Genomic DNA, 27,416 nt, shown 5'->3' with positions numbered 1-27,416 from the left:
CTCAGAGTGCCCCTGGTCACCCCCCGCCGGCGCCCCTTCTGCCTTCCCCTGCCCTCCACCCCCGTGCCCGCTACCCTCACCATGAGCACGGCCACGTTGCCCAGGTGCTGGCACTGCAGGGAGCTGACGTGGGGCTGGCTGGAGTGGAGCTGGCAGCCCTCAGAGCTCCAGCCCCCGGGCCCCCCCGGCCCCTCCTGGCTCCACCAAGCGGCCACGGGCTCGGCCCCCTCAGCCCAATGCCGCAGCGAAACGGCCACCGGCTCAGTCAGGTTTCCCACGCTGCAGCCACCTACAGGGGAGGGGGTCCACTCAGGCTCGGTCAGGGCGTGCGCTGGGCTTGGGGAATAGAGTTAGATGCCAAGTGCGGGCCTGCCCCCCAGGGCCTCAGCCTAACTGGGAGACACAAGGATGAATCAAAATAAAGGCACCTGGAGGTGGTGGCCCACCTAAGTGCCAAATGAGTCGTGGCGACATGCCCAGGAAGGGAGGACTCTGGGGTCCGGGACGAGAAGGTGGAAGGTGACGCGGAGGGAGTGGAAGCCCGGATGAAGGGAGGATTCAGGAGGGCACCCTGAGGGGGAAGTTGGCACCAGGTGACGAAGGGGGACGGAAGGAGGCCCAGGCGGGTGGAGGATTCGTGTTATAGCCCTTTGGAAATCTGACGAATCTGGGCTGTGAAACCCAGGGTCTCTTGAGCCTTTTCTCCACCAGTCCATTCCTTCACGGGACATCCCTGCCCCGCACCGCCCGAGGAAATGGTGCAGGGCCACCGCCCCCGGCCACCTCCAGCAGGGCGCGGGGGGCGCAGGGGAGGGCGGGCGGGGTGCAGGCCCTTACTGGTTCCCGCAGAGATGACGGGGGTGGCCACGCCGCGCCTCTTGCCAAGCCCAGCGGCTCCAGGGCGGGAGGTGTTGCCGTGGCTGCGGAAGAGACGGCCGTTTCGGAAGACAAGCAGCTGCAGGGTGCAGTCTGGGGGGGCCGGGGGGGCCAGGGCAGCCGGGAGGGACGAGAATAGACTGGGCGGCAGCTGGATGGAGGCCAGGGCCACGCTGTTCTGGGGGGAAACAGGAGTTCCTCAGACACACCCGGGGTCCCTGGGGCTCCGCTGTCCTCCAGCCCCTCCTCCTCCATCCCCTCACCCCCTGTCTGAGTCCTGCGTCCCCTCACACCATCCACCTGACCAGGCGCCTGCACCCCGTACCTGCCCTCTCAGCATCCTCCCTCCCCCGGCGCCCACCTTGATGTGGAAGGACGACAGAGAAACGTTGGGCCTCCCCGTGGTACAGCGGAAGCGGAGCTGCTGGTCGGCCAGGGGCTCCGGCTCCGGGGAGGGGATCTGGCCGGGACCCAAGGGCCGGGTGCCCGGCGCACCGGCCTCCCTCCTCTGGAAGGCCGTGCAGGTCAGGCCCACGTAGCTGTGCGGCTTGATGAGGTAGGCCTCCAAGGCCACGTTCCTCGAGTTCTAGGGACAGGGACCTTGTCACCCCTCTCCTGGCCTTCTCCTGCTGGAGACCGCAGACCTGCTCAGGCCAACCCGCCGTCCTTGCTCATCACTCAGGGCCTGGCAGCCTTGCGTCTGCCGTGGAATCCCCCGAACCCCTGCTCTTCGGCCCGTCCTCCCGCTCGCTCACACCCCGTCCTGGAGCTGGCCCAGCTCTTGCCACGTCCCAGTCCTGCTGCCCCAGCTATTACGGGGAGCAGGGTCCTCGCCCCCCTCGGATCTCCCCCGGCACCCAGCACCGTCTCACGCAGAGGAGATGCTGTGCGCTGCTTGTTAGCTGGTTCACCACCCACCGCTGGAAACTCCCCCTCTTCTCAGGGAACAGAAGTCTCCGTCACCCCTTCCCCACCCCACCCCCCACGTGCTTCCATCCGGCTAGCCCTTCAACTCGGTCCCCGCACGAAGCCCTGTGTAACTTCTCCGATGTCGCCGGCCTCCCTCTCCTCTGCCCTGCTCCTGACAAGTTGGAATTTGATGCCACACAAACGGAACCCTAGTCACGTTCGGTGTTCTCGCTAACTGGGCGCACGGCTGGTGCACACTCGGAGGACTTGCTCCTGGATGACAAGGGCTGGCCCCCGTCACCTCTGAGTCCCTCCCTGTCCCTCCCTGGGCAGGGCACCCTCCCAGCCGGCCCACCGTACCACAGAGATGTGCTGGGCATGGGCGCTCAGGGCGGCCCCCCCAATGCGCTCCAGGGCGCCCACGATGCCGCTGCAGGCCTTGTCTTCGCGCTGGGCCAGCCACAGCAGGTGCTCGTCCACCAGCATCAGGTTGCTGGCCATATCCACCATCACCTCCACCAGCTGGAGGCGGGGGCGGAGTCACTGAGGGCAGGAGGCGGGGCTGGGGACCCAGAGGCTGGGGCGAGACCTGCTTCAGCAGGTGGGGGGCAGGTGATTTCCAGGGGCCCCAGGGGCCCGATCGAATCTCACCTCTTTGATCTGGTCGACGTAACCCAGAAACTTCTGGATCATCTGAGCCACGTAGACAACGTCCATCATGTCGGAGAAGCTGGCGGCCTCGGCCGTGTATACTCGAAGCTGGTGGGCCAGGGTCAGTGCGTTGGAGGCATTGATGGGCATCTGGGGGTGTGGGGAGGAAAGGGCACCGTCTAATCTGGCTCCTTCTCCCCCAAAACAGCGTGGGGGCCCCCTCCCCTGTGCTGATGCTCAGAGCAACGGGGCCTAGGGAACAGGGTCTAGCCCACAGCTGGGTCTGGTCCAGACAGGAGGCGAAGGTAAGGAGTGAGCCCTTCCTAACTCGGGGCCGTCCACTGGTTATGCCACTGCTTGAGGACAACGGGATGACCTCACGCTGTCCCTGCTTTCTGCTTAAGGCTGTCCTTGCTGTACTGGGGACCTTGGGGGTGGCCCACATGTCCCAACTGTGGCCCTGGGGTTCTGAGTCCCCTGGGAAAGGGAGAGCTAGAGGAGAAGAGCATGAGACACGGTGACCACGGCCCCTCACCATGCATCCCAAGGAGGCAGCACAGCCCAAGAGGCCAGCAGGCTTCTCCCCTCCCCCTTTCCCGCACCCCTCCCCTCTCCTGGCCTCACCAGCACGAAGGTGTAGAGCACCCGGGTGATGTCGTTGGTGTACAGACAGTGGGAGTAGTCCCCCGGCTCCCAGCGGCCAGCTCGGTCACACCGGCGGGAGGCTCGGGTGCCAGGGGCACCCCCGCTCAGGGGCACCGAGGTGAAGGGGTACTGCAGGCAGGACTGGTAGGCTGTGATGCCAGCCAGAGTTCGAGGCCACCTGGGGGCAGAGGTGGGAAGTTGCCGATGACCTAGGCTCCTCAGGCCAAGAGTCCCTCCCCTGCCCTGAGAACTGTGAGGCCAGACTCCTTGGGAGCTGCAGGACGGGCCCAGAAGAGGGTGTGTGTTTGGACGGCACTTCAAGGGCTTCCCAAGCTCCACCTCCTTTCTAAAGCTGTGTTTGTTGGGACAGTGCTGTCACTGGTGCTGCGAGGCTGGACTTGAAGTCCTGAGTTCAAGTCACTTATGCTTTCTGGGCCTTAGTCTTCTTGGCTGTACGATGGGGAGAATAACTCCTCCCCTGCCTGAGTGAGAGGCCACTGGGATGTGAAAGTGTGGCATCCGCAGTGGGAGAGCCTTGTCAGCTACGCATGGAAGGAAGAAAAAGGAAAAAAAACCCTTTTTGTTCTGCACAGCACATTCGGAGGGTGATTTTATACAAAAGGATACGGTCTCTGTAAATGTGCCAGCGGGACCTGGAGCTGAATGACAAAAGGCAGCGTATTCTCCAGCTTGGAGTGGGTGGGGGACCGGTCACCGGTGGTCCCAGGGGCAGGAGCGGGGTGTGGGCCGGGGCCTGGGTCTCGAACCTGAAGTCCCCGCGGTTGTTGGCGACTCGCTCTGCGGGGCAGTAGGAGGCCGAGGTCTCCAGCACCACGATCTCCACCTTCTTGCTGGCGTTTCCCTGGACCGTAGACACGGAGCACTCCCATTCGCCTGAGGCCCACACGCCGATGTGAGACAGGGTCAGCTCACTGTGGGCGGGCGGGCGGGCGAGGGCTGGCTGGAGGCGCTCCCGGCGGCCAGCCACCCTCCCCAAGCGCCCGGGGGCCACCCTGGGGCACGCAGGGCATCAGCTCCAGGCTCATTTCTTTAACTGAGCCAGGGAAGCACGTACACACTTCTTTAACTCTGATTGGCCTTCCGTTAGTGCCTGTCTTTTTTTTGGCTGTGCCGTGCGGCTTGCAGGATCTTAGTTCCTCGACCAGCATGAACCCCGGCCCTGGTAGTGAAAGCGCTGAGTCCTAACCCCCGGACCGCCAGGGAATTCCCCAATTTCCCCATCTTTTATCACAGAGATAATATTACCTCTCTTGCAAATCTACTGGAGAGATCAAGTCCAATAATACAGGTGAGAGCCGCTATATCATTGTGAAAGCACTGAAGAAATGTCAGATATAATCGTTTTCTTCTATCAGGTGTTCAATCTGTCCCTCATCCAGACCATTTCTGACTTAGTCCTGGATGTGCATCAGCACACCCGCACGTATCCCCAGATCAGGCCATCTCCTTCGCGGGGTGCATGAGGGTACTGTGGCCACCCCCGCCCGCGCCATGGGCCCAGAAGGGGCCGCAGGGCCTGTACCTGGTGATGAAGGTGCAGTCGTGGATGAGGCTGTCGCCCAGGAGGATGCCCGCCTGCTCGTCGCCCTCCACAGGGGCCCGGTTGTGGTACCAGCGGACGTGGGTGTCATTGCCCAGGTAGCTGGCCGAGCACTGGAAGGGCAGCCGGTCACCCTGGAAGACCACTTGGCGGAGGGATGGGATGAGGTGATGTGTGTGCAGCTCCAGGGCCCCCTCTGTGGGAGGGGACACTGGCAGTGAGGCTGAGTGACGGGTGAGGGTCCAGTGGGGGCAGAGCCAGGCCCCTCTGTCTGGTCTGGAGCCCGCCCCAACTCGGAAGGAGAAGGGGGGCTGGAGAGTCTCCGGAGATAAGAGCGCAGGAGAGGAGCAGGCAGGTTTCGAACAAATAAAGATGCTTCTTTCCACTGCACACTTGTCACCCCAAGAGGTGGGACCAGACGGAAAACATAAACAAAGCAGCGGCCCCAAAGGAAGTTTACAAAAGCAGATGGAGGACCAGCCCCCAGTGGGATCTGAGGGAGAGGACGCCCTGGAGGCCAAGCCCAGCACACAGGGAGCCTTGAGCCAGCAGGGGCCCCTCAGGAGGGAGCCTGAGGGTGCGGGTTTGCTCACCGCAGCGCAGCTGGGCCTCCTGGAGGCCGCCCAGGGTCTGGGCGTGCAGGGCGCTGGGGTAGGCACAGAGCGTGCGCTCCGACAGCTGCACGGAGCGATTCCGGGCCCAGGACAGCAGCCAGCGCAGGCGGCAGTCACACGTCAGGAACTCGGTGCCCAAGTCCCTGCAGGGGGGTGGAGGGGCCACAGGGTAGAGCAGAGGGAGCGTGGGCTCCCCGGGGTGGGGATGGAGCCCCAGGGAGAGACTGAGGCTGGAGAGGGCCGGGAGAGCAAAATTGTGCACGTGTGCCCGGCCGCCACCATGGCCGCCACCATGGCCGCCACGGCAAGCACGGGGAGGCGCGTATGGTGGAGCTTCAGCCATCGTCTGCCGCACCTCCTCAGAAGGCTGGCCACGTGGGCACGGTGCTTATGCGTCTCCCTCCTGGGAAGTGGAAGGAAGCAGGGCCTGACTGCTGGGGCTGGGGAAGGATACTCACACAACCTTAAGGGCTGGCAGCTCATCAAAGACCCCCGGTGGCAGACTGGAGAAGATGTTTCCAGATATGTTTCTGCAGGGAACAGGGAGAGGGGATCTTAGGCTCCCCCTGGGCCACAGGAGGTGGGTGGTGAGTGATGAGAATGCGGGGACCCGTGAGGCTTTGGGGAGCCTTCCCGCTGCCCCCCTCCCCGCCCCTCACTCACAGCCGGAGAAGCCTGGGGAGGCCTTGGAAGGTCTCAGAGGTGAGACAGCCAATCCGGTTGTTGGAGAGATCTCTGGAGAGACACACACGACCTCAGCAAGTCGGCCACGTGGTAGCGCACGGATCCGCTTGTGAGGGACACACGCGTGTGGGCGGGGCTTGTGGGCGGGAGCGGAGAAAGACACGGTGCTGGGGCATGAGATGTCTGCCCCCAGCCTGTTGCGTGCGGGGAGGAGAGGCAGTGAGGGAGGGTGAGTGGGAGGGTGGCGGCACCCATGGGACCGCCTCCAGGGACGAGGGGGCTGGGGCGTGGGGTCAGGACAGGCCACTCACAGGCGCTTCAGCTCCCCCAGACCCAGGAAGGCGCCCGCCTGCACTGTGCTGATGACGTTGTTCTTCAGGTCCCTGTGGGAAGCAAGCGGGGGCCTCACACCTCGCCCGCTCCGGGGCCACGCGGCTGCCCGGGGCGGGCGGCCTCACCGCCGCCAGTGCCGGGCTCTCGGTTTCCCTCTAAGTCCCTGCTCGCCTCAGCGCGGCTGGGAGGCCGGATGAAGGACCTGGCCGCTCAGACGGGTCCCCCTCCGCCTCCCTGGGTCAGGGAGGATGGAGACACCGAGAGATCCGGGGGGAAGGCCTCGGATGAGGAGGCCGGCGCGGCGGAGACGGGAGAGGAGCTGGCCCTGAACCGGGAGTCGGGAGGCCTCGGTTCCCGGTTCCCACGAGCTGCCCTGAGTTTCTCAGTCTCTCAGGGCTGCTGTAGAATCGTTTGAAAATGGGTGTAACGGCCCTTTCTTTGTCAACTGCTACACAAAGGTAAGGTCATCTTGAGCCTGGCCGCGGGGAGGTACTTTAGAGCCATCGGGCGGATGCTCCACCTGGCAGGTGAGGAAAGGTCCCGGGCTGGCTGGTGACCCTGTGGATGCTGCCCCGGGGGGTTGTCCATCACCTGGCCCCGCCCCTCAGCCCTCAGATGAGGAAGCTGAGGCCGAGGGGGTCACCTGCCGCCCTCCCCCCAGGCTTCCTCGAGCCCCTAGTGCAGAGACAGGGTGGCAGGGCAAGGGCCACCTCGGGTCACAGACTGGACAGAAGATGGCAGTTGGCCCCCAGGCACCACAGGGCCAAGGGTCACCCACCAGGAGGGACGAACTGCAGGGAAGTTTTCAGAGTAGCTTCCGTCCCAGGCTCTGGTGGCTCAAACTCCATCACACGGTCAGAGTGCCACCCTCCCTCCACTTTGTCACATCCTCCCGGGGCAGCAGGGGCGGGCCGAAGGGACAGTCCCGGCCCACTGGGGACCGGCCGGTGCCCACATGGCCCCAGCCCCCCACCAGACCCGGCAGCCCTCTGGGACCACTGAGGCCCAAGGCGATGGCTGGCCCCCTGGCCTGCCCCAGCACCCTGTCCTCTCGGGCACAGCCATGGGGAGAGGCGCCAGGCTGACCCAACCCTTGCCCACCTACCCAAGGCCTACCTGGGTCTGTCCCGAGCCAAACCAGAACAGGCTTGCGGCCCACAGAGACCTTACCAGGAGGCCTCACTGCCCACCTGGGGGCGGGGAGGGCTGCAGCCTCCTGGCTAGCTCCCTACGTTCCAACATCCTCTCGGGCCCACCCAAGCACCCAGGAGATCATGAGGCGGAGGGCGAGGGTGGGGGGTTCCTGGAATAATCAACTTAGGTTGGCCTGTGGGGTCAGCCTGCTCTCCAAGGCCCTGCCACCACCCCCACCCCCACCCCCCCGGCCCAGACCCGCCTTCTTGGCTCTGCAGGCCAGAGTCTCAGGGGCAGCTCCGGATTATGGGCAGCAGGGGTTAACTGAGCCAGCTCCCTTCTGGGGGGAGAGGAAATGGGTGTCCAGGATGGGGAGGTGCCGTCCCAGCAGGGGGCCTGTTTTCACACAGACAGTCCCCGCTGGGGACAGAAACACCCAGAGAGAGACAGAGACAGAGAGAAATGCAACAAATCCCCTGCCCAGCCCTGCCCCTGGCCGCGGCTCCTCACACCTCAGCACCCTCTCATGCCAAGGACTTGGGCTGCATAACCCTGCGCCCCGCTGAGAAAGAAGAGGAAGCCCCGGAAGGGCCGCTTCGTGCAGGCAGGGGATGTGCGAGAAGGCAGCCCCCAGAAGGCTCCTGCAGAGAGGAGGCTGGAGATGGCTGGGAGAGCGCCCGCCCGCCCAGGGTTGCCCCCCACCCCACAGCCCGGTCCTCCGATGCTGCGGCAGCCCGTGCCCCCGGCCCCTCTTGGGTTCTGGCCATTCTCAGGGCTCCGCCTCCCACCCGTGTGGGGGACGAGCAGAGGGAAACACATTCCTCATTGTGTCACTTCCCTTCATGGGCTGCCAAGGGGCCCAGGCTGCAGCCCCCCGCCCCTTCCCTCTCCGCTCACTATGTTTATTCTCATTTCCTCCCTGGCCCCCCTCGAGAACCCCCCGCCCAGCTGCCCCACTGATGCTCTACAGATGGGAGCACGGCAGCCCGCTCGGGCCCAGCCCCTTCCTGCCCTGGGTTTCCTGCAGCCCGGGCCAGCCAGGGCCTTCTGAAAGGGGAGCTTCCAGCAAGTGTCGGCGGTCCCGACCTCTTGTCTCACGCCCGCAGAGAGGCTTCCGGGGTGACCAAGGCAGCCCTCAGAAGGAATGCCCTCAGAGACGGCCTGCTGGCCTGGAACCAACCAGTCTTGGGTCCTCTCCGGAGGGGCACAGGCCAGGGGCGGCTCCTGGCTGAGCTGCTAGCCCGATGGGGGCTGGCCCCTGGGCAGCTGAGGCCTCCTGGTCCCTAGGGTGGGGGCCGCAGCTCTGGGGCTGTACCCTCCCTAGTGGCAGGAGGAAATGCTACCGTAGAACTTGGATGTTTCTGTGGGCCCGCGAGGCCCCTATAGGTTGGTGGTTCTGCACATTTCTTGCTTAGCACGTCCTTTTGAATATCTGATGAGGGCTATGGAGTCCTGCCCTAGAAGAATGCACTACCCCCAATATTGTGCATCTGATTCCAGGGGCTCGTGGAACCTAGGTTACAACCTCCTGCTCTGGACTTGCTCATTGGATTCCTTCATTCCTTAGGTGAGGTCGCAAGGACGCAGAGATGCTTGTATGATGTGGCATCTCCTGCCCTCTGTCTGCTTCCACAGACCTCTGGTCTTGGAACCTGGAGAGAATGCAGCTTATGGGTGGAGCCTCCCTCCCTACACCCCCTTGCCTAATCCAGACCAGGCTCCTGGATCAAGATAGACCCCTCTCCCTGTACCTATGTCCACATGGAGGGGAAGGACACCCTATGGCAGAAGTTGGGGGGGGATACCTGGGAGCAAATCTTGCCCTATGTCCTTCTTGGGCAAAAAGCAGCTCAGGAAGCTGAATGTGTAAGACTGAGTGTATAAGCACAAGCAATAAAAGAGCAGATTGAACACTTCCCTGGCGGCGCAGTGGTTAAGAATCTGCCTGCCAATGCAGGGGACGCGGGTTCGATCCCTGGTCCAGGAAGATCCCACATGCTGCAGAGCAACTAAGCCCACAAACCACAACTACTGAGCCCGCATGCCGCAACTACTGAAGCCCGCGTGCCTAGAGCCCGTGCTCCGCAACAGGAGAAGCCACCGCAATGAGAAGCCTGCACACCGCAACGAAGAGTAGCCCCCGCTCGCCGCAACTAGAAAAAGCCCGGGTGCAACAACGAAGACCCAACGGAGCCAAAAAAAAAGAGCAGATTGATACGTTACACTTGAAAATGTTAAAGTTTTGCTCTTGAAAGGATGCCACCAAGAAAGTTGAAAGACAACCCCTGGGATGAGAGAAAATATTTGCAAATCATATACCTGATAAGGGACTTCTATCCAGAATACATAAAGAACTCTTACAACTCAATAATAAAAAGACAAATAGCCCAGCTGGAAAAAAAATGGGCAAGGGATTTGAATAGACGTTTTCTTCAAAGAGGATATACAAATGACCAATTAATGCATGAAGAGGTGCTCAACACCATTAGGGAAATGCAAATCAAACCCACAATGAGAGACCACTTCACGTCCACTAAGATGGCTATGATTTAAAAAACAGAGATTGCAATCCTTGTATATTATAGATGGGAGTGTAAAATAGTGCAGCCACTTTGGAAAACAGCTTGGCAGTTAAAGTTACCATATGACCCAGCAATTCCACTCCTTGGTACAAATCCAAGAGAAGTGAACATACATGAACACAAGAACACATATAGGAATATTCATAGCAGCATTATTCATAAGCCCCAAAGTGGAACACCCCAAATGTCCATCAACTAATGAACGAGTGAACAAAATATGGTACCTTCATACAATGGAACATTATTTGGCCATAAAAAAGAATGACTTGCCGATACATGCTCTAATATGGGTGAGCTCTGAAAACACTACGCTTGCTGAAAGAATCCAGTTACGAAAGATTACATACGGTGTGCTTCCTATTTATATGAAATGTCCAGAATAGGCAAGTCTATAGAGACAGAAAGTAGATGAGTGGTTGGCTTAGGGCTGGGAAATGGGCCGGGGGGGGGGGCGGGGGGGGAGGAACGGGGAGTGATTGCTAATGATTCAAGATTTCTTCGGGGGATGATGAAAATGTTCTAAAATTAGATTATGATGATGATTGCACAACTGTAAATACACTCAAAACCATTGGATCCTACGTTTTAAACGGGTGAACTTAACGGTATGTAAATTATGTCTCATTAAAGCTGTTAAGAGTGAGTGTGTGTTTGTATGACAGCGTGTGTGTGTGTGTGTGTGTGTGTGTGTGTGTGTGTGTGTGTGTGTGTGTACCCACGCTTGGACAGGGTGGGGCGGCACGAAGTTGGCTCCCTCTGGCCCCCAAAGACCTCCCTGCTTGTGGGTTTGAAAACCGAATTATAGGTTTGGAGGCCGCACAGCAGCTCCCCTGGGCCCTCTAGGACTTTCAGGGTTCCTTAGAAAGTGGGGGGGGGCTGGCTGAGGAGTGGGCAGAATCCCCCGCCGCAGGTCCAGGGGTTGCCTGGGGGGAAGGGAAACGGAGAGACTGTGGCGACCAGAAGGAAACCCCAGGCGGTCCTAGGCTCCCTCGCAGCGCCACGCCCCGGGCCCCTCTTGTCTCTGATCTCATCCAGGAGGTATTTATGGAGCACATACCCGGTGCCAGGCATTGGGCCTACAACAGCGAGCCGGAGGGCTGTCCCCGGACCCACCGGCCTCCCTTCCCGCGCCCTCTGCCTCGGCGCGGCATTCCTTTCCAGCGCCTAGGGGCGGGGGAGGGGGGGGCAGAACCCGGCCGCCTTACCCTCGGCCCCGCCCCCAGATTAATGAAAACCACCTGGCGGGTGAGCCGCACGCACCGCCCCCGCCCCCAGGCCCCCGCATCGTTCCCGTGAGCATCTGCGTCTAATGAGTGCCGCAGCACTGCGGCATACCAGCCCCCGGGGCTCATTAATCTCATTAGGCAATGACAAATCATCCTGGGGCTGCCCAGGCTCCCGCCCCGGGCCCTCTCCTCCAGGCGTGCACAGGCCTCTGGAGGCGTGTGTCCACACAGATCCACACGCAGGCCTGCACGCCCAGTCCCGGGCTCCCTTGACCCCTCCTGGGGGCTGGCTGCCCTGTGGCCGGCTCGATCCACGGTCTGGGGGCTTCTCACTGTGACTGGGTCACCCTGGAGTCCAGGAACGTCTTCAGGTGGCCAGCCCTCTGCTAAATGCGTGGGAAGGATCCGGGCAGAGACGCAAGGGACCCGAGGAATGATCCATCCGCGAGTCCTTTCCGCCCGTAGACTTCACCTACACGACCGCCTGCCCAGGGCTGGGGGCTCTGGACGAATCTAAGCGGTCTGGGGCGGTCTGTGTGACATCTTGCCACTTGCAGCTCTTCCGAGGAGAAGGGGACGGCCATTTACTGAGAGGCCGAGGTGTCCCCTGCTCTCTTCCTGGGTGAACTCATCTACCTCCGTGGCCACCTGTCAGGGAGCCGTGCCTTGCCCCTTGGTCCAGGTGAGAGCCTGAACAGGCACCCAGAAGGCATATGGAGGTGGAATTCAATCCCAGTCTCTTTTCACTCCAGGGTGAAGTCCTGTGCCCTTTCATCGCCTGCCCCTTCACTCCCAAAGCCTTTCCTCTGGCTAGTCTGCTGAGGGAGGCGGGACACAAAGGAGGGCTCAGAGGCAGGGCCTCACACACCTCTGGGCCCTTCTGCACACTCCTGGGCTGGCTTTGAACTCTGCTGGACTGTTTGAGATTCCCGAGTTCAGCCTGCCTGCCTGATAAAGGTGTGTCTCCCCCATCCCACCTCACCCCCCAGTTCTCTGGAGCGCGGGTCCTCCAGTGGGATCATCTCAGGCACATTCCCTCTCAGGGCCCTCTCTGTGTCCCCTTCCTGGCCTCGGGGCCCTGCACTGCACAACAGGGGAGCCCCCCACTTACACCCCACCTGTTTGCAGAGGCCAGAGGGGCACTCAGCAGGGCGGGCAATGCCGGCACTTTCTGGAGCAGCCCACATCTACTCAGTTATCAGACAGGCCGCTAACTCCCATGGGACTTGCTGCATGGACTGTGGGATGTGAAGCTGCCACAGGCTCAGCCGCCCCAGCCTGGATGGCTGAGTCCAAGAGGACAGAGAGATCAGTGTTTCCTGGCACCAACTGCACGCCAAGCCACGGCGTCTCGTTTGCAATGAATAGGCCCACAGTGCAGGGGTCATCTGGTCCACTGGTTCCCAATCCCAATGAGCATGAGAATTGCCCGCATACCTTGTAAACAATTCCCAGGCCCCTGCTGACCTGATGAATTAGCATCTTCAGGACGGGGGCCAGGACCTCTCCCTACCTCTGGGGTAGTGGGTAGTGACTGTGATGATTAGTTTTATGTGTCAGAATATAGCCCTCGGTGACTTAATCAATCACTAATCTAGGTGCTGCTGCAGAGGTATCTTGTAGATGTGGTTACTGTCTACAGTCAGTTGACTTTAAATAAAGGAGACAACCTCTGCTAACATGGGTGGGCCTCACCCAATCAGTTGAAGGCCCGGAGAGCAAAACCCGAGGTTTCCCAGAGAAGTTCTGCCTTAAGACTGCAGCATCAGTTCCTGCCTGACTCTCCAGCCTGCTGGCTGGTCCTACAGATTTTGAATTTGCCAGTCCCCACAATCACATGAGCCATTTCCTTAAAATAAATTTCGCTGTAAAGAAATAATTTCTTGGAACTCCCTGGTGGTCCAGTGGTTAGGATTCAGCACTTTCACTGCCATGGCCCGGGTTTGATCCCTGGTCGGGGAACTAAGATCCCGCAAGCCGCGTGATGAGGCCAAAAATAATAATAATAATAATAAAGAAAGAATTTCTTTGTATATTTATATAAGGACACAGCCACGTACATCTCCTATTGGTTCTGTCTCTTTGGAGAAGCTTGACTGATACACTGGTGACCAGCCAGGCTGGAGACCCTGGGCTCCTCCAGCCCCTGCACTGCCTCTCCATCCCAGGGAAGCGAGGCCAGGATGCTGAACCCAGCACCCCTCTGCCCAGAAGCCTCCCCTCCTCTGAAAGTGCGGCCGTGTCACTGGGCTTTTTGATCTTTTCCTTCTGCAGCTCTGTGGGTATTACACACACCCAAGGATCATAGAGTTTTAAATCCAGAGTGCACTTTACAAACTGCCCTGTCCCTCCACTTTTTTTTTGGTCTTAGTTCCCCGGCCAGGGGTCGAACCCGTGCCCCCTGCAAGGGAAGCGTGGAGTCCTAACCATTGGACCGCCAGGGACTCGCCCCCCCCCCCACTTTTAACAGATGAGGAAACTGAGGTCCCAAAGTGAGGCAGCCCTCTGACCCCACCTCCCACCACTCCCCAGTCACGCTGCCCTTCTTCTGCACCTCAAGCTCACCAGGCAGGCTGGACCCCAGGGCCTCCCCCACTGCTACTGCCTGTGCCTCTAGACAACTACCTGCCCGCCAGGTCCCTCCCTCCATCACCTCCAGCGAGGCCTTAACCTCATTACATAAAATAGCGGCCCCCATTCCAGTGCTTTCTGCCCCCCTTCCCCTGCTGCTTTGTTTTCCTCTGCAGTGTTTATGGGCTCCTGACCTACTATACATTTCTTTGCTACGTTCTGGGTCCCATCAGGGCGGGCACCTGGCCTACCGCGTTCACTCTGGATGCCCAGCACGCAGCCTGGCACACGGAGGGGGCTCAAGAAACATCTCGAGAGTGAACGATTAGAGGATTCCTAACGGGGCAGGGGCTCCAGCTCAGGACCTAGAATTCTCACTCCAGTGCCCTTTCTCCTCCCTCAGCATAGGTCGTTGTTCCCGTCTCCTCTCCCACTTTGCTCTGCTTGCCTCCCGTGGTTTGAGTGCACCTGCAGGGTGCTGATCTGGCTCCCGGTGCCGTGGGGAGGGGTCCAGTTGGGTAGGCTTGCGTGGGGGGAAGGAGAAGCCCATCGTCTCATCTTCACCAGACAATCTACCCTCATGAGATTGAAGGACCACCCAGCAGACCCAGCGAGGGGGCAGACCCAGCAGATTTTTGGCAGATGAGGCGAGAGGGTAAAGATGGGAAGATGTCCCAGAGGCCTCAGGAGACTCTGGGCAGCTCTCGCTTGTGCTAAGGAGAACAGAGACGGACGCTGGGCAGTGACTGGCCCTGGTTTGGCCGGGCCAAAGGACTGTGGGCAGCTGCGGTTAGTTTTTCTCCAAAAGATCCCAGGAGGGAGCGTCTGCTTTCTGGCAATGCAGCCCTCTAAGACCAAGCCTGGGCTGAGACAGCTCCTGAGTGCTTAGCCGCTCGAGGAGGAGAATGTTGGTACCTAACGAGTCTTCTGAACAGCAGCTCGGGGGCAGCCCTTCCTCCCTTCGGAGCAGAGTCAGCGGGACCTGGTCACGGCTGACTGTGCGCACCGTGGCTGACATCGCAGGAGCCCTCCCACCCCCAACATGCCCTGATCCCACAGAACGTGCTCCACCTTTCCACGCCAAACGTGGCTGTGTCCCTTTCCACTCGCCCCCAACCCAGCCAGGCCACCAAGCTTTCCCCACAGGCGGCTTGGGGGAGAGCCTTGCCCTTCCCTCGTGAAGTGGGTGTAATAGAGACAACCTCGTAAGTTGTTGTCCTGGTTAAAGATCTACACTCCATCATGTCGGTACTGCATCTCTATTACCCTTGAACTTTCTAGCCTTCGCTGATCCCTCCTTTGGCCTTTACAGAAACCCCGACCTACTTCATTCCTATATATATGGCAAGGTCTCTGGTCTCACTGGACGGTGATCCCTTTGGCTGTTTGAGAGCAGGCGTCTGCCTTATTCGTTCGTATCCCCCATCGCTCTGATCCAAGCCTTTCAGGCAAAACGGTACTAGAGGGGGCAGGACCCTGTTGGAGGCCTTGGGAATGCCCAGCAGGTGGGAGCAGAGCTAGGAGACAGGGGCTTGGACGTGAGGGAGATGGCAAGGATCCGGCTCCAGGAGGGACGGGAGGCCCAGGGGTCCCGTGGAGGAGACAGGACCCAAAGCTGTTGTACAGGCTGTAGATCGAGAGTTGCCAACTGAAGCGGGAATCGAGAGAGGGGTTGACTCAACCCCCTCCTTTGGCACGGACTTGCCCGTGACCGAGGCAGGTCCCCAATTCTGGGAAGGAGCTTCTCTCGGGCTAGCAGGGCCCTTGCCGTCCGTCCACAGGGCAGCCGAGGGTGCTGTTGCTGATGCAGCTGTAATCCAGGGCAGTGGGAATGGAGGGAGGGGGACAAGTGGATGTGACCCACTGTCCCCACTCTCAGCCCAGGGCTCTGGCCCCTTGGAGCTTTGTTTGTCGACTGTGTTTAGGGAAGGAGGAAAGAGGCCTCAGTCACACTAAACGCTCCCTCGGCCCTTTATGCTGGGCCCCCAGCTGGGACGGGGAGGCAGCTTCTGGACAGTTAAGGGGCTCAGCCCTCATAGCTAATTGCTCATTAAAGAGTGTTAATGAGCTTCCCACAGCCCCATCCCTGCCTGGACCAGCGCCGTGTCCCCACTTCTCTGTGCTGTGGCTGGTGAGGGAACTGGTCTCTCGCTCCCAGACCAGTCCCTCCGCCCTCCACTTCGTGGTCGAGTCCGACCGTGGGCCCTGCTGGGCCAGCAGGTCCCGGGCCCCTCAGCAGCCGGGATTCCTCACCCTCCCTGCCCCGACCTCTTGCCCGAGCACTTACAGTTTCTCCAGCAGCGGCAGTCCCAGGAAGGAGCCGTTCCGGAGCCCCGTGATCTTGTTGTTACTCAAGAGCCTGGAGGACAGGGGAGAACACAGAGGGGAGAGTGTTGCCTTCTGTGTAAGCGGCGCCCCCTGAAGCCGGGCGAGGAGCAGTCCCACCCTGGGCTCCGGGAGACCACGGGGAGGGGCCAGCGAATGGTTCGGGCAGACTGGTCAGCCCACTGAATGCCAGGTCAGATGTGTCACCTGCTCTGGGTCTCCCCACAGCCTGGATCTGACTTAGGCTCTGTACGCAGGTGAGCTGAGCAGGTGTGAAGTTGTGATGACCCGTTTTAACCTTGGAACCACAGGGCCGAGCCCACGGCACCCCCTTTCTGCCCGCCACAGCTCTGTCTCGCTCAAGCCATTGGCCCAGTTATCTGAGGACAGTGCTGGGGAGAAAGGTCTGGCAGGTAGAAGAGGAAGTCAGGCAGGTGCGAGGACCTGCCCTTCCTCGGGGTCTCCATCACTCCGGGAGCTGAGGACCACCAGAAGGGGAGCCCTCCCTCCCCTCAAGGGCCCCCAGCTCAGAGGGACGGAGTGCCCACGCGTCCCCAAGCCTGTCTATAGCCTTGACCGGAAACTGATGGATTCCTCGGCCCCGGGGGAGCCCAGGCCTCAGCCTCTGCCTCTGCCCACTCGGAGTCTTGTTTATTTACTCGTTTGTATTTGTGGAAGCAGAAAGGGGCCCCAAGCTCCTGACCCAACCCACTCTGCCCACCCACTCAGCCTTTCTCTGTCAGGCTCCCTGCTGGGAGGAGAGAGTTCCAGGCCAGCCAGAGGGCTCATCCCTTGAGTTAATTGCTTATTAAAAAGCTTTAATGAGCCTCTCAGCTCCAGCTCTCGCCTGCCCTGCGCTGAGGCAAAGGTTTTCCCATCTTTGCTCTGAATGGTGGAGAACGGACCTGGGAAGGCCAGAGGTGCTCCCCTCCAGTGAGCAGCCTCTGGGCTGGATAGTAAGGGAGAGGGCAGGGGGCGGGGACGGGGCCCGGGAGGGGCTGTCAGAGCTCTGCCGCAAAGCTTAATGGCAGTGGGTGGGTGCACAAGCCAGACTGGCAGTGAGAGGACCTCAGACGTCCATGCTACACCACGTTCAAGGGCACATGGAAAACAGACCATGGCCGGGGCGGAGGCAAGGGTGGAAGGGGGCTTTGTGGGTCAATGGGAAGACGTGGACACCTCATCTCCTTCCTCCCTTCTCCCCTCTCCAGAGAGGCCCCTCCTCCCCTTCGGGTCCCCCCCTCACTATCCTTCCAATGGTGACATTTCCCAGCAAGGTCTCAAGGGTGACTGTGTGGAGGGTTTCAAGGGAGTGCTGGGTTTCCAAAGTGCTACACACACACACACGCACACACACGCGCACACACGTGCACACACGCGCACGCACACACGCACACACACACATATTGTCTTGATAATTCAAAAAGCACATCACAGTAGTCATCATATGAATAATTGGAACTTTCTCAAACCTCTTTATTCTCATTTTATGGGTTAGGATAGTTTTATTTCATGTTACCTGTGGTGGCCAATTATAAATAATCTTGTCAGTTCTTAGGGCCTTGAATGGCCTCATTCAGGCCCTGGTGGGGCTGCGGTGGCCCCCTGGGTGGGGACAGGCTCTTGATGGTGTGAGTTTTAAATCGAAGCCCATCCCACCTCATCTGTTGCTCATTCCCTCATACACCCTCAGAGCCTGAGGTTCAGAGGTTGCATTAAATGTTGGAGAAGGCGAGAGGACCCCTCAGTATCCTTAGTAATGTCGGGAGGGGTCCTGAAACGTCAGGAAGAGGGGTTAGAAAGGGCATCTGTTTTAGCCTCCCCAAACCCCAAGGGTCTCTCCCAGGGACTGCCCCTCCCTGGATCTTGGGGAGGGGGAAGGATGGGGACGCTGATGGGGGGGCACAGGGGAGAGGTAGGGGGTATGGAAGGTTAGAGACACAGGGGGAGCCAGGTTATCACAGCCCCGTGCACGAAGGGGGAAGCCTGAGAACATTCCCAAACTTGAGTGGAGTATGGACCTGTTAAAGGGAGGGGAAAAGTATCTTATTTCCTGCAAATATGTCTGAGGATCCCAGTTTGAGAAACACTGATTTTAGAATTGAAAATCTTACACTATGAAAATACCTTCTAGTAAAAAAGTATCTCAAAATTATAGGCAAAGGGGCTTCACTGGTGGCGCAGTGCTTAAGAATCCGCCTGCCAATACAGGAGACATGGGTTTGAGCCCTGGTCTGGGAAGATCCCACATGCCGCGGAGCAACTAAGCCCGTGCGCCACAACTACTGAGCCTGCACTCCAGAGCCTGCGAGCCACAACTACTGAGCCCGTGCGCCACATCTACTGAAGCCCGCGCGCCTAGAGCCCGTGCTCTGCAACAAGAGAAGCCACTGCAATGAGAAGCCCATGCACTGCAACGAAGAGTAGCTCCCGTTCACCACAACTAGAGAAAGTCCGTGCGCAGCAACAAAGACCCAACGCAGCCAAAAATAAATAAATAAAATAAATAGAAATAAAAAAAAAATTATGGGCAAAAAATGTTTTGCTCAGAGATCATTGAATTGAAAACAGAAAATTAAACAAATTCTCCAACTCCCAAATCCCTGATATTAAAACCCGGGATCCTAATTGGAGAACCCTATCCAGACAAGTCTAGTGGTAGTGTTGGTGGTATAGGTACCCCACGTTCTCCAGACTCTTTGTCCTTTAACCCTGGAACACCTTTCACATACCCCAAATTTAACCCAGAACTGGCCAACAGAAGTACAATGCCAGCTGCATACGTAATTTAGAACGTTCTAGCAGCCACATTGTTTAAAAGTTAAAAATTAAATTAATCTTAATAATATACTTTATTTACCCCAATGCACCCAAAATGTTATCATTTCAACACATAATAAATATATTATTATATATTATAAATATACATATATTATACATTATATAAATAACAAAAATTAGTAATGAGATATTTTCCCTTTTTTGGTACTAAGTCTCGGAATCTGGTGTGGATTCTCCTCTTCCAGCACAACTTACTTAATTCAGACCAGCCACATCGCAAGTACTCAGGGCCACATGGGGCTGGTTGCTTTAAGTCTTATCCCTGATTTAGTCTCCTTGTAGCCAGCACCTTCCCAGGAAGAAGTCTGGGCTGCCGGGGGGATACTCAGGTGGCCCGGAGTGGGGTGTGTGTGGGGGGGGGGGCCTGGGAACAGAGCAAAGGATGGGGACCAGCCCCCAAGGCAGGTGAGGACAAGCCTCTGGTCCAGAGCAGCTCATCTCCTGGCTGGCACCCCAAGGCCCGCCTTCTCTGAGGCAGCCTCTGTTGGGCTGGGGAGGAGAGGGTACAGCAGGGTGACGCTGGGGTCAGCTGCTGCCCATGCTGCAGGCTTGGCCAGCCCAGTGTAAACTCCATCCTGGAGAGTCTTGAAATGAGATTTTTTTCTCACTGCGAGAACACATTCCTGATCGCCCACCCTCTAAGCCACTCACTAAAGCGGGGACACCAGGCAAACAGTGCTGCTTCCTTCTCCTCCAATGGGCCCCTTCTTGCCACGTCTCCAGTTCCTGGACAGACTTCAGCAGGTATCGGTATGGTTTAGTCCCCAGATACCCAGAAATGGATCTTTTGGTCTTAACAATCTAGATCGGGCTGAGGGAATTTTACTTCAGACCTAGATTAGGGGGAGAATGGCCTCAATTATGCTGGTAGGTTCAGTCCTCTGGAGGTGAAGGCAGGGATTTGGGAGAGTGTTTGGGGCAGGTAGGAAGCTGGCAGTTACGGGGCCGCTAATGGGGTAGATGAAACACACACACACACACACACACACACACACACACACACACACACACACACATCCAACAGGAAGAAAAATGTTCCCGCCATGCTAGGCTCTCATGGGAGGAAAACAGGCAGGGCAGCCCCATGCTTCTGTCCAGAGTCGCAGACACAACGCCAGTCTCTGCCCCCTCCTAATCGCCTCCCAAGCCCGCCCAGAGAGCCTCAGCCCCACCGGCCTCCCCCCAGCACCAGCACAGGGCGTCTGCCAGGTGGGTTTGCTTCCCAGCCATGCCTCCCATCCCTCAGACCCCAGGCCCGCCCAACCCAGCATCCTCGGCTTCTCCCTCCCTCCCGCGTCTACCACCCAACATCACATTTTCACAGGAAGGGGGGCCAGTCCCTGGGGGCCCCTGTTCTCTACCCCAGAATCTGAAATCTGGCCAAGGAGAGGGGGCACACTGAGTCCATTCCAGAACTCTCTCCCGGCTCGGGTCCTATTTTAGGGAAGAGCAGCAAACAGTTACCACTAATGAGGCTGGAGGCCACGGGAGCGAGTGGCTGGCGTCTGCAGAGGCCCTGTGGCCTCTGGGCAGCCACAGACGCTCGCCAGATCCCAGTCCGACATCAAAGCTGACCCTATAGGGGTCACGTGGGCACCGCCCCATTGGGCACGGGGCCAGCACCTGCCCGAACAAAAGGGTTCTCACATGTGCGGGGAGAGTCATACATGTCAGCCCCTCACCGACCCCCCAGCCCACCCCAACACAGAGAGGCAAGGACCACAGGCCTGGACACTATGGCCCCGTGCTCTCCAGGAATTCTGAGCCTGGAATTTAGGCCACTGCCAGGGCCCTCTGGGCTGGGAGGGACCCGTCTCCAGCACCTGCTGCTGGCACCTTGGCAGTGTCTTCGGGAGACCATCAGTGAGGGGAGGAGGGGGGTCTGCTTGCTAACACCAAAAGGGCCTCAGGCCCATTACCAGCTGCACCGTCAAGGTGAAACTGTACTCCCAGCCCCGCCTGCAGGCACAGTACGCGGGGCCTTGGAGCATTTCCAGGGCCCACAAGGGCCTCTGAAACCTAAAAAAAAAAAAAAATCACCACTGAAATATAAATGCTACAAACATAAATTAATGAAGACTTAGCTATAGAACTACCAAATGTCATGTTATGCCAGTTAGCAATAACTGTTCTGCTTCATAAAGCTCGTGGATGCAGTTTGGCCTGACTGATAGGACAGTGGGACCTCCAAACAGGAGACTTCCTCTGGGCCACAGGCCCTGCTTTGACACACACCTCAGGCTAAAGGTTGCCCTTCATGTGTACCTCTGGGCCACAGGCCCTGCTTTGACACACACCTCAGGTAAAGGTTGCCCTTCATGTGTACCGAGCCTGACTGCAGGGGACACAGATGCTGGAGAGGACACACAGCACCTCCACACCTCCTGCCATCCCTCCCTTGGCTGGAAGCCTGTCTGTCAGCCTCCCTCTGGTTAGGAGGGCACCCATGTGGGACATCTTTTCCCCAGACTTTAGAGAGCCATATCCTGAGACAGCCTCTGACCTCAGTCTTGAAGACGGGCTGTCCATGCAGGGCCTGAGGTCAAGGTCAAGAGGGAAAACTATTTTGCAAGGGCTCCTACACATGGGCCTTCCTTCGGTCCTTTTCTCTACCCTCTCTGCAAGGTCACAGCGTCCTGATGGTCACTAGGCAGAAACCAAGAAATTGGGGCGGGGATGGGGAGGAGTAACCTACTGGTGTTCACGGTGGGTGGTCGGTGGGCTTGGTGGGGATTTGAGGGCCCCCAGCACTGGAACTGATTCTGCTTTAATCGTTCACCCTGGGCATCCATTCATTTGGTCTTCAATCCTACGTGAACACCTGTGTGCTCGGCCTTATGGAACACATCAGTACTACAAACACAAATGAGACCTGGTGTTTACCATCTCCCACTCGTGGAAGGTGAAGGGAGATGTGTCACACTGGGTGGACTGTTTGCGTGTGTGTGTCCCCGGGGCTTGAGGAAGCTGGGAAATTACTTGCAATCCACCTTAAGCACTTCGTGCACTCACAGCCTAAAATCTCACCACTGGGGAGCCAAGCTTTCAGGTGAAGAAAGTAGGTTTCTTTAAACATACACATAAACCTGAAAGGATCTGTCTGTCATCAGTCATTTACACCTAAGTATAAATTAGTCCTTTAATCCTTCCAGCCCAGACGTTTTCCTTGGGAGCCTGGAGGCTCCTGTCCTGCTTGGTGAGCCTGTATCCAGTCTCCATGGTGAGACTGCAAGGCCCCTGAGGTCCAAGGCCAGCTCTCTCACCTCACAACAGGCACTGGCGGAATGGGTGGGTGGCTGTCTGAAGGGGCAGAGCTCCAGGGAAGGTGGGGTTGGTCCAGGACCCACGCTTTTCCCAAGTCGGGAGGCATTTTTTCCTGCCTCCACTTCCCACCAAATCCTCTGTGAAGTGATTTTGTACTTAGTGGTCCCCTAAGTACACACGTATCGTCGCGGGTGGCGCCCCTTTCCCCGGCTCACTATCCACGTGGGGGAAGCGGATTGGTTATGTCCCTGCCCTGTCCCCAGGGAGGACGGCTCTGATTGGTCAGTGTGGGACCGGGCTGACCCGGAGCAGGAGCCCTCGGGTCTGGCTAGGAGCTGTGTGACCTTGAGCAAGTCAGCCCCTCTCTGGGGGTTTTCTTCTCGGTAAAAGAAGGGTCTGGACCGAAGATTCCCACTCCGTACGTTTGATGGCTTTTCCCATCCTGGATGCCGAGTCTCCTGAAGTCTAGAGTTTCTGCTCCAACACACAGTTCCCAGCAGGCAAAGCGCCCTGGGGGAGGGGGGGCCGGGAGAGGACACAGGGAGGAGGGAGCTTCGACCTCCCCTTTGCTTTCCAGCTGGGAGACGTCTGGCCCCTCAAGCTCAGGCTGGAACTCCCTCCTGGGCCGCTCTCTGAGGCCGGTTCCCTGCTACTCCGTGACAGATTGGTCCCCTGCCCCTCACCTGGTCCCATCCATTTTACACACCCTTTGCTCCCCCAGCCCGGCTCCCCAAGCCCACCTCTCCCCACTCCCAGGGCTGGGAAAGCTGGGTCCTGGGAGGCTGCCGCGTTAGCTACACTCCACAGTGTCTCAGCTCTCCCACCCCCATCACCCAGTTCTAAAAGCAAAGGAATGTTCTGGAGTTTGGGAAGGATGGGGGGCCCCCCGGAGGAGGGAGGAAGGGGAGGAGGCAGCTTTGTCCTGTCAGTGTCTGAGCTCTAAATAGAACGGAGCGGCTGGGCTGGGGGAATGAAAATAAACAGCCCCTCTGAACAGCCCCTTCCTAGCAGTTAACCGGATTTTCCTTCTGGTTCCTCAGCCCAGGGCCATTTCCCTCCTCTCCCCTCCCCTCTTCTCTGTCTGGTCCCACGAGGGTGAAGGCTCTACCTCAGGGTGATGGGGGAGTGAGGGGTCCTGGTCCAAGCTGCGTGGCACGGGGGAACTCACCTCCCCTCTCTGGGCTTTGGCAAGGAAAGCTCACTGAATGGAAGGGCAGAGAGCAACTCAGAGGTGGCTGGAACTCTTTCTCCTTCAGGAAAGAGTTCTTATCCCAATGACTCCCATGTGACATAAACTTAGGAACCCTCGCTCCCTTTAAAAACATGACCCCAAATTTAAGGGTCAATTTACGGTGAGGTTCAAATTACACCGGTTTGCCCGTGCCTTTGGAGGAAATTCGCAGACTCACCAGGACTAGGGATTGCATCCCTCCCAACCCTAACCCAGAGGGGTGATCACAGTAGGCGGCAGGAAGGGACTTCCTTAGGGGTCAGGAGTGGCTGGGTTCTTGCATGGGTTCTGAAAAATTCAGGCCAAATAACCCATTCTGGGTCCTGGTCCCACTGGGGGCCTGAATTATAGGTCCAGGCTCTCTGGTGCAAGAAGGACTCAACCAGTGAAGCACGAAGGGCTCTGCTCTCCTCCCGGTGCTCTCCTGAGCTGGGACCCTGGGCCCCGACGTCCTGCACAAGGGGCAGCCCTCAGGGCAGGGTCCCTAACACCTCCAGGAAGGGGCTGATGAATCCTGGAACCTGGGCTGGTGGCCTCCAACTCCTCCAGTAGGTAGTCTGGGAGATTCCTTCTGAGTCCCTCCCTTCAGACCAGCGGGGGCCGGGAGCCCACATGGGGGCGCTGCAGCTGAGACCCCCCCCTCCGCCCCTCCCCCGGCACCATGGGGAGGGTAAGGGAGAGTGTGTTGGAGTCTCCAGCCTCTTCCCTCCTTTCCTTCTTTCTCCTCGCTCCCTCCCCCTCCCCCTCCGCTCAGGCACAAAAGCTCTCTGTACACTGCCACTTCCTCTGGCTGCTGTCTCTGAGCCCAGACCTTATGAGAACCATATGGGGGAAAGAGGGTGGAAGGGAAGGGGGTGGGGAGGCCGCGCGGCCCGCCCCTCCAGCCACCATCTCCCTCCGCTAGCGCTCTGTGCAGGCGGTTGGCACACTTTGCCCCAAACTCCCCCTAAGTGGACCCCGGGGGCTGGGATGTGGGGCACTGAGAGGTGGGCCCAGTCCAGAGCTGGAGGTCCAGAGGGACGTCTGTGCTCAAGAACTGCTGGGCCAAGCACGGGGGATGGGGCTGGGAAGGGGCCTCCCCTCCCCTCCCCCTCCCCCAGGGCTCCCAAAGACCACCACACTCCGAGCAAAGGGCCCCGGCCGCCGCTAGGCACATCTGTGTGGAAACTGCCCCTTCTCCCCTATGGGGGCAGCCTACGTGGTGGGCAGCTCCCCCAGATGGGAGGCTGAGGGGATGAGGGTTTGCGGGCCCTGGGAGAATCTGGACCGAGGGACCGTCCCATGCCCGCCCCTCTCTCCACCCAGCCTTGGAATGTTCCCAGGTCAAAAGGGCCTGGGTCCTGCTGGGAAGGAACCGGGTTTTTTTTAAAGCAGGCTTTGTGGCCATTGGGTCCCAAGTCCAGCTAGGTGAACAGTGAGTCTCTCACCTGAGAGGAAAACTAAACGAATCCAACCAGCTAATCCTGACGCTGGCGTCAGCTAAGCTGTGTGACTCTTGGCAAGACGTGGCCCTCTCCCCAGCTGGCCTCAGTTTGCTCAGCTGTCAGACGCTGATTTAGGGGCATCTCTAAGGCCCCTTTCGGCCCAGGGGCCCAGGAATTTATGACACTGCCTGGTATCCTCCGAGGGCCTGCTCAGATGTCCTGGGAGGTCCTCATAGGAGGTTTCCTTCTAGAGTCATCCATTATCAGCCCTTTCCTGGAATTCCTTAGTATCCCCCTCACTTGAACTCCCAGAGCCCAGAACCAGAGGGCAGGCCCGTCAGCTGCTGCCAGGGTGGGCAGGGGGGTGGGGCCATTGACAGTGGTCTGCGTCTCCCTCCTCCAGCCGGGTTCTCCCTGTGCTAAGCCACCTCCACCCCGCTGCCCATGAGACCCTGTCCCTCAGGGAAGGCCCATAAAGGCTCCTGCTCTGGACAGGACGTGCCCACAGCTGCCCTGTGCACTAGGCCTTGAGAATGGGGGCTGGGGTGGGGCAGGCGGATCAGGAAGGAAGCCAAGAGTTCAGCTTTCCTGGAAAACTGCGAATGAAAATCCATTAGAGGAAAGAAAGAAAGAAAAGAAAAAAAGCCAAGCGTGGGGAGAGGGGGCCTGCAGTCTACAAAACCAGAGGGCGGAAGCCGAGATAACCGAGTGGAGGTGGAAGGGTTTTCCGTGAGGTGCACAGGGCTGTCCACAGGATTGCCCTCAACGGCTTGGAGGCTTTCTGAGCAGAGACGGAGGCTCTCTGCAGACAGGCACCTTATCTAGCACTTTCCCTGCCTGAACAGTCAGCCGGGCTTCCCAAAGCAGAGGCCTGACTCTCCCCCTACTCCCCCAGGACCCATGTGGGCCGGGTGGTGTGTGGAGGGGACTGGGAGATGGTGGTCCATTCTGGAGGAAAACAGGGGAGGCGGAGGGAGGGGAAAGCAATAACGCAAAGACTATTGGCTCAAGTCCTGTTGTTTGCACCAGGTGATGGGCAGAAAGGGGAAAGGGGACATTTGGAAAAAGAATAAATAAATAAACGAGGAAGGAGGAGGAGTTTGGGAGAGTGTGAAGGTTTTTGTGCTCATAGCCTCTTTGCTGCTGGGCTGGAGCGGCAGAAGCCCCTTCCCAGCCCATCTTTTCCTTCCTCCCTCGAGATGCTTGCTGGGTAGGGGTGGGTTTGCTGGGGGAACTGAGCCCCCAGAAGAGGATCCCTGCCAAACTTCTGCTGAAGAAGAACTTGCGCTCTTCTTCCTTCAGAAGCCAGCTTGGGGGAGGGGTTGTAGTCAGGATGGGGATTAGGTGGAGCCTGTGGGGGGTGCCTAAGGCATATGTCTGTGGCTGCTTTTAGTCACACCCCCGGCTGATGGGCCGGCGGGCTCTCGGGGGTTGCTCCGGCCTGCCCTGCCCTGTCCGTTGTTCCTGCGGAGATGTCCAGCCAGGCTGCGGGGCGGTGGGGGGGGGGTTCTTTTGGAAGGTATCTTAAGCCAGGTAGGTCAGTGGCCTGGGACAAAAGAAGGGCCCTTCCTCTGGGGATGGTTTGGGATGGGAAGGTGAGCTAGCAGTCCTGCTGGCTGCCACCCTGTCCTGATATATTCTCGCCAAGAGTTGGCCCCGCTCTCTCCCTGGAGTGGCGTCGATGGGAATTAGCTGTGGCTGGAAAGCATTAGTTACCAAATCATTCTAAAATGTACTGCAAAACCACCTTTTAATGTTTTCCCTTCTTTCTGCCGTCAGTATGTTAGGATTCCCTAACCCCAGCACGGGAGTGTGAGCTCTGCTGCAGGATCCAGGGCACACACGCTCCTCTCAGAACTGAATGACTGTGGCCCAGCGGGGACTCACACAGACACCAGCCCAGCCATCCCACACAGCAGGCATTTTTCTCCTCCAGAACTGAGTGGGCTGGGGAATGCCCAGGCCTGTCTGGACACTTCAACCCCAGTGGACACTCAGAGGGACCTGAAGCAGCTGCCACAGCTGCCTTCCCAGGCCATGGCTGTATCCCTGAGCTGCTGGGACGTGGGAGAGAGCAGAGACAACGCTTCCACCCCCCTAATGCACACATGCACACACCCACCCCAGCTGGGGAAAATGCAGGCCAGGCGGACAACGTCAGAGGCTGACCAGTCGTGTCCTGTCAGGAAGCGGGCAGCCTCTGAACTCACCCAACCAGAGGCGTTACTGTATTGTTCTGGACACAATCGGATAGACTGTGAGCCAGCTCCAACTCTGGGCAAGGGGCCGTGGGGAAACGTTCGCCGCTGGGGTCAGGAGGACAGGGAAGGGGAAGCGGCTTGGAGGCTGGATCCAGGACAGGAAAGGAAGGGGCTGCCGCCAGGGCCCGACCCTCCAGTCCACGGCGTGCGTGGAGCTCCAAGCACGTGGTCTGCGCAGGAAATCTCTGCGGTGGGGAGGGGTCGCTAATTCTCCTGCAGTTGCGGGGACTTCGGACCCCCATCGAGGAGGCTTGGGGTCGGGATGCGGGCGCAACGGGCCGCGC

General features: G+C 58.9%; 1 protein-coding gene across 1 annotated transcript in view; it reads right to left on the bottom strand.

Moving 5' to 3' along the window:
* ADGRA2 (adhesion G protein-coupled receptor A2) overlaps positions 1-27,416 on the bottom strand; it is a gene marked incomplete at its 5' end in the record, with an annotated part of 32,546 nt that overhangs the window by 3,995 nt on the left and 1,135 nt on the right. The window contains 13 exons of the mRNA XM_082680389.1: positions 81-289; positions 838-1,054; positions 1,238-1,462; positions 2,146-2,307; positions 2,437-2,586; positions 3,061-3,259; positions 3,849-4,013; positions 4,625-4,838; positions 5,236-5,399; positions 5,715-5,786; positions 5,920-5,991; positions 6,252-6,323; positions 16,074-16,145. Coding sequence (XP_082536515.1) covers positions 81-289; positions 838-1,054; positions 1,238-1,462; positions 2,146-2,307; positions 2,437-2,586; positions 3,061-3,259; positions 3,849-4,013; positions 4,625-4,838; positions 5,236-5,399; positions 5,715-5,786; positions 5,920-5,991; positions 6,252-6,323; positions 16,074-16,145 — 1,993 coding nt within the window. The remainder of the gene's footprint in view (positions 1-80; positions 290-837; positions 1,055-1,237; positions 1,463-2,145; positions 2,308-2,436; positions 2,587-3,060; positions 3,260-3,848; positions 4,014-4,624; positions 4,839-5,235; positions 5,400-5,714; positions 5,787-5,919; positions 5,992-6,251; positions 6,324-16,073; positions 16,146-27,416) is intronic.

The sequence above is a fragment of the Grampus griseus genome, assembly GCF_964374135.1.
Source record: "Grampus griseus genome assembly, chromosome: 21".
Classification (NCBI taxonomy): Eukaryota; Metazoa; Chordata; class Mammalia; order Artiodactyla; family Delphinidae; genus Grampus; species Grampus griseus.
The sequence above is the reverse complement of the archived record's forward strand: the minus strand, read 5'-3'. Positions and strand labels throughout refer to the sequence as shown.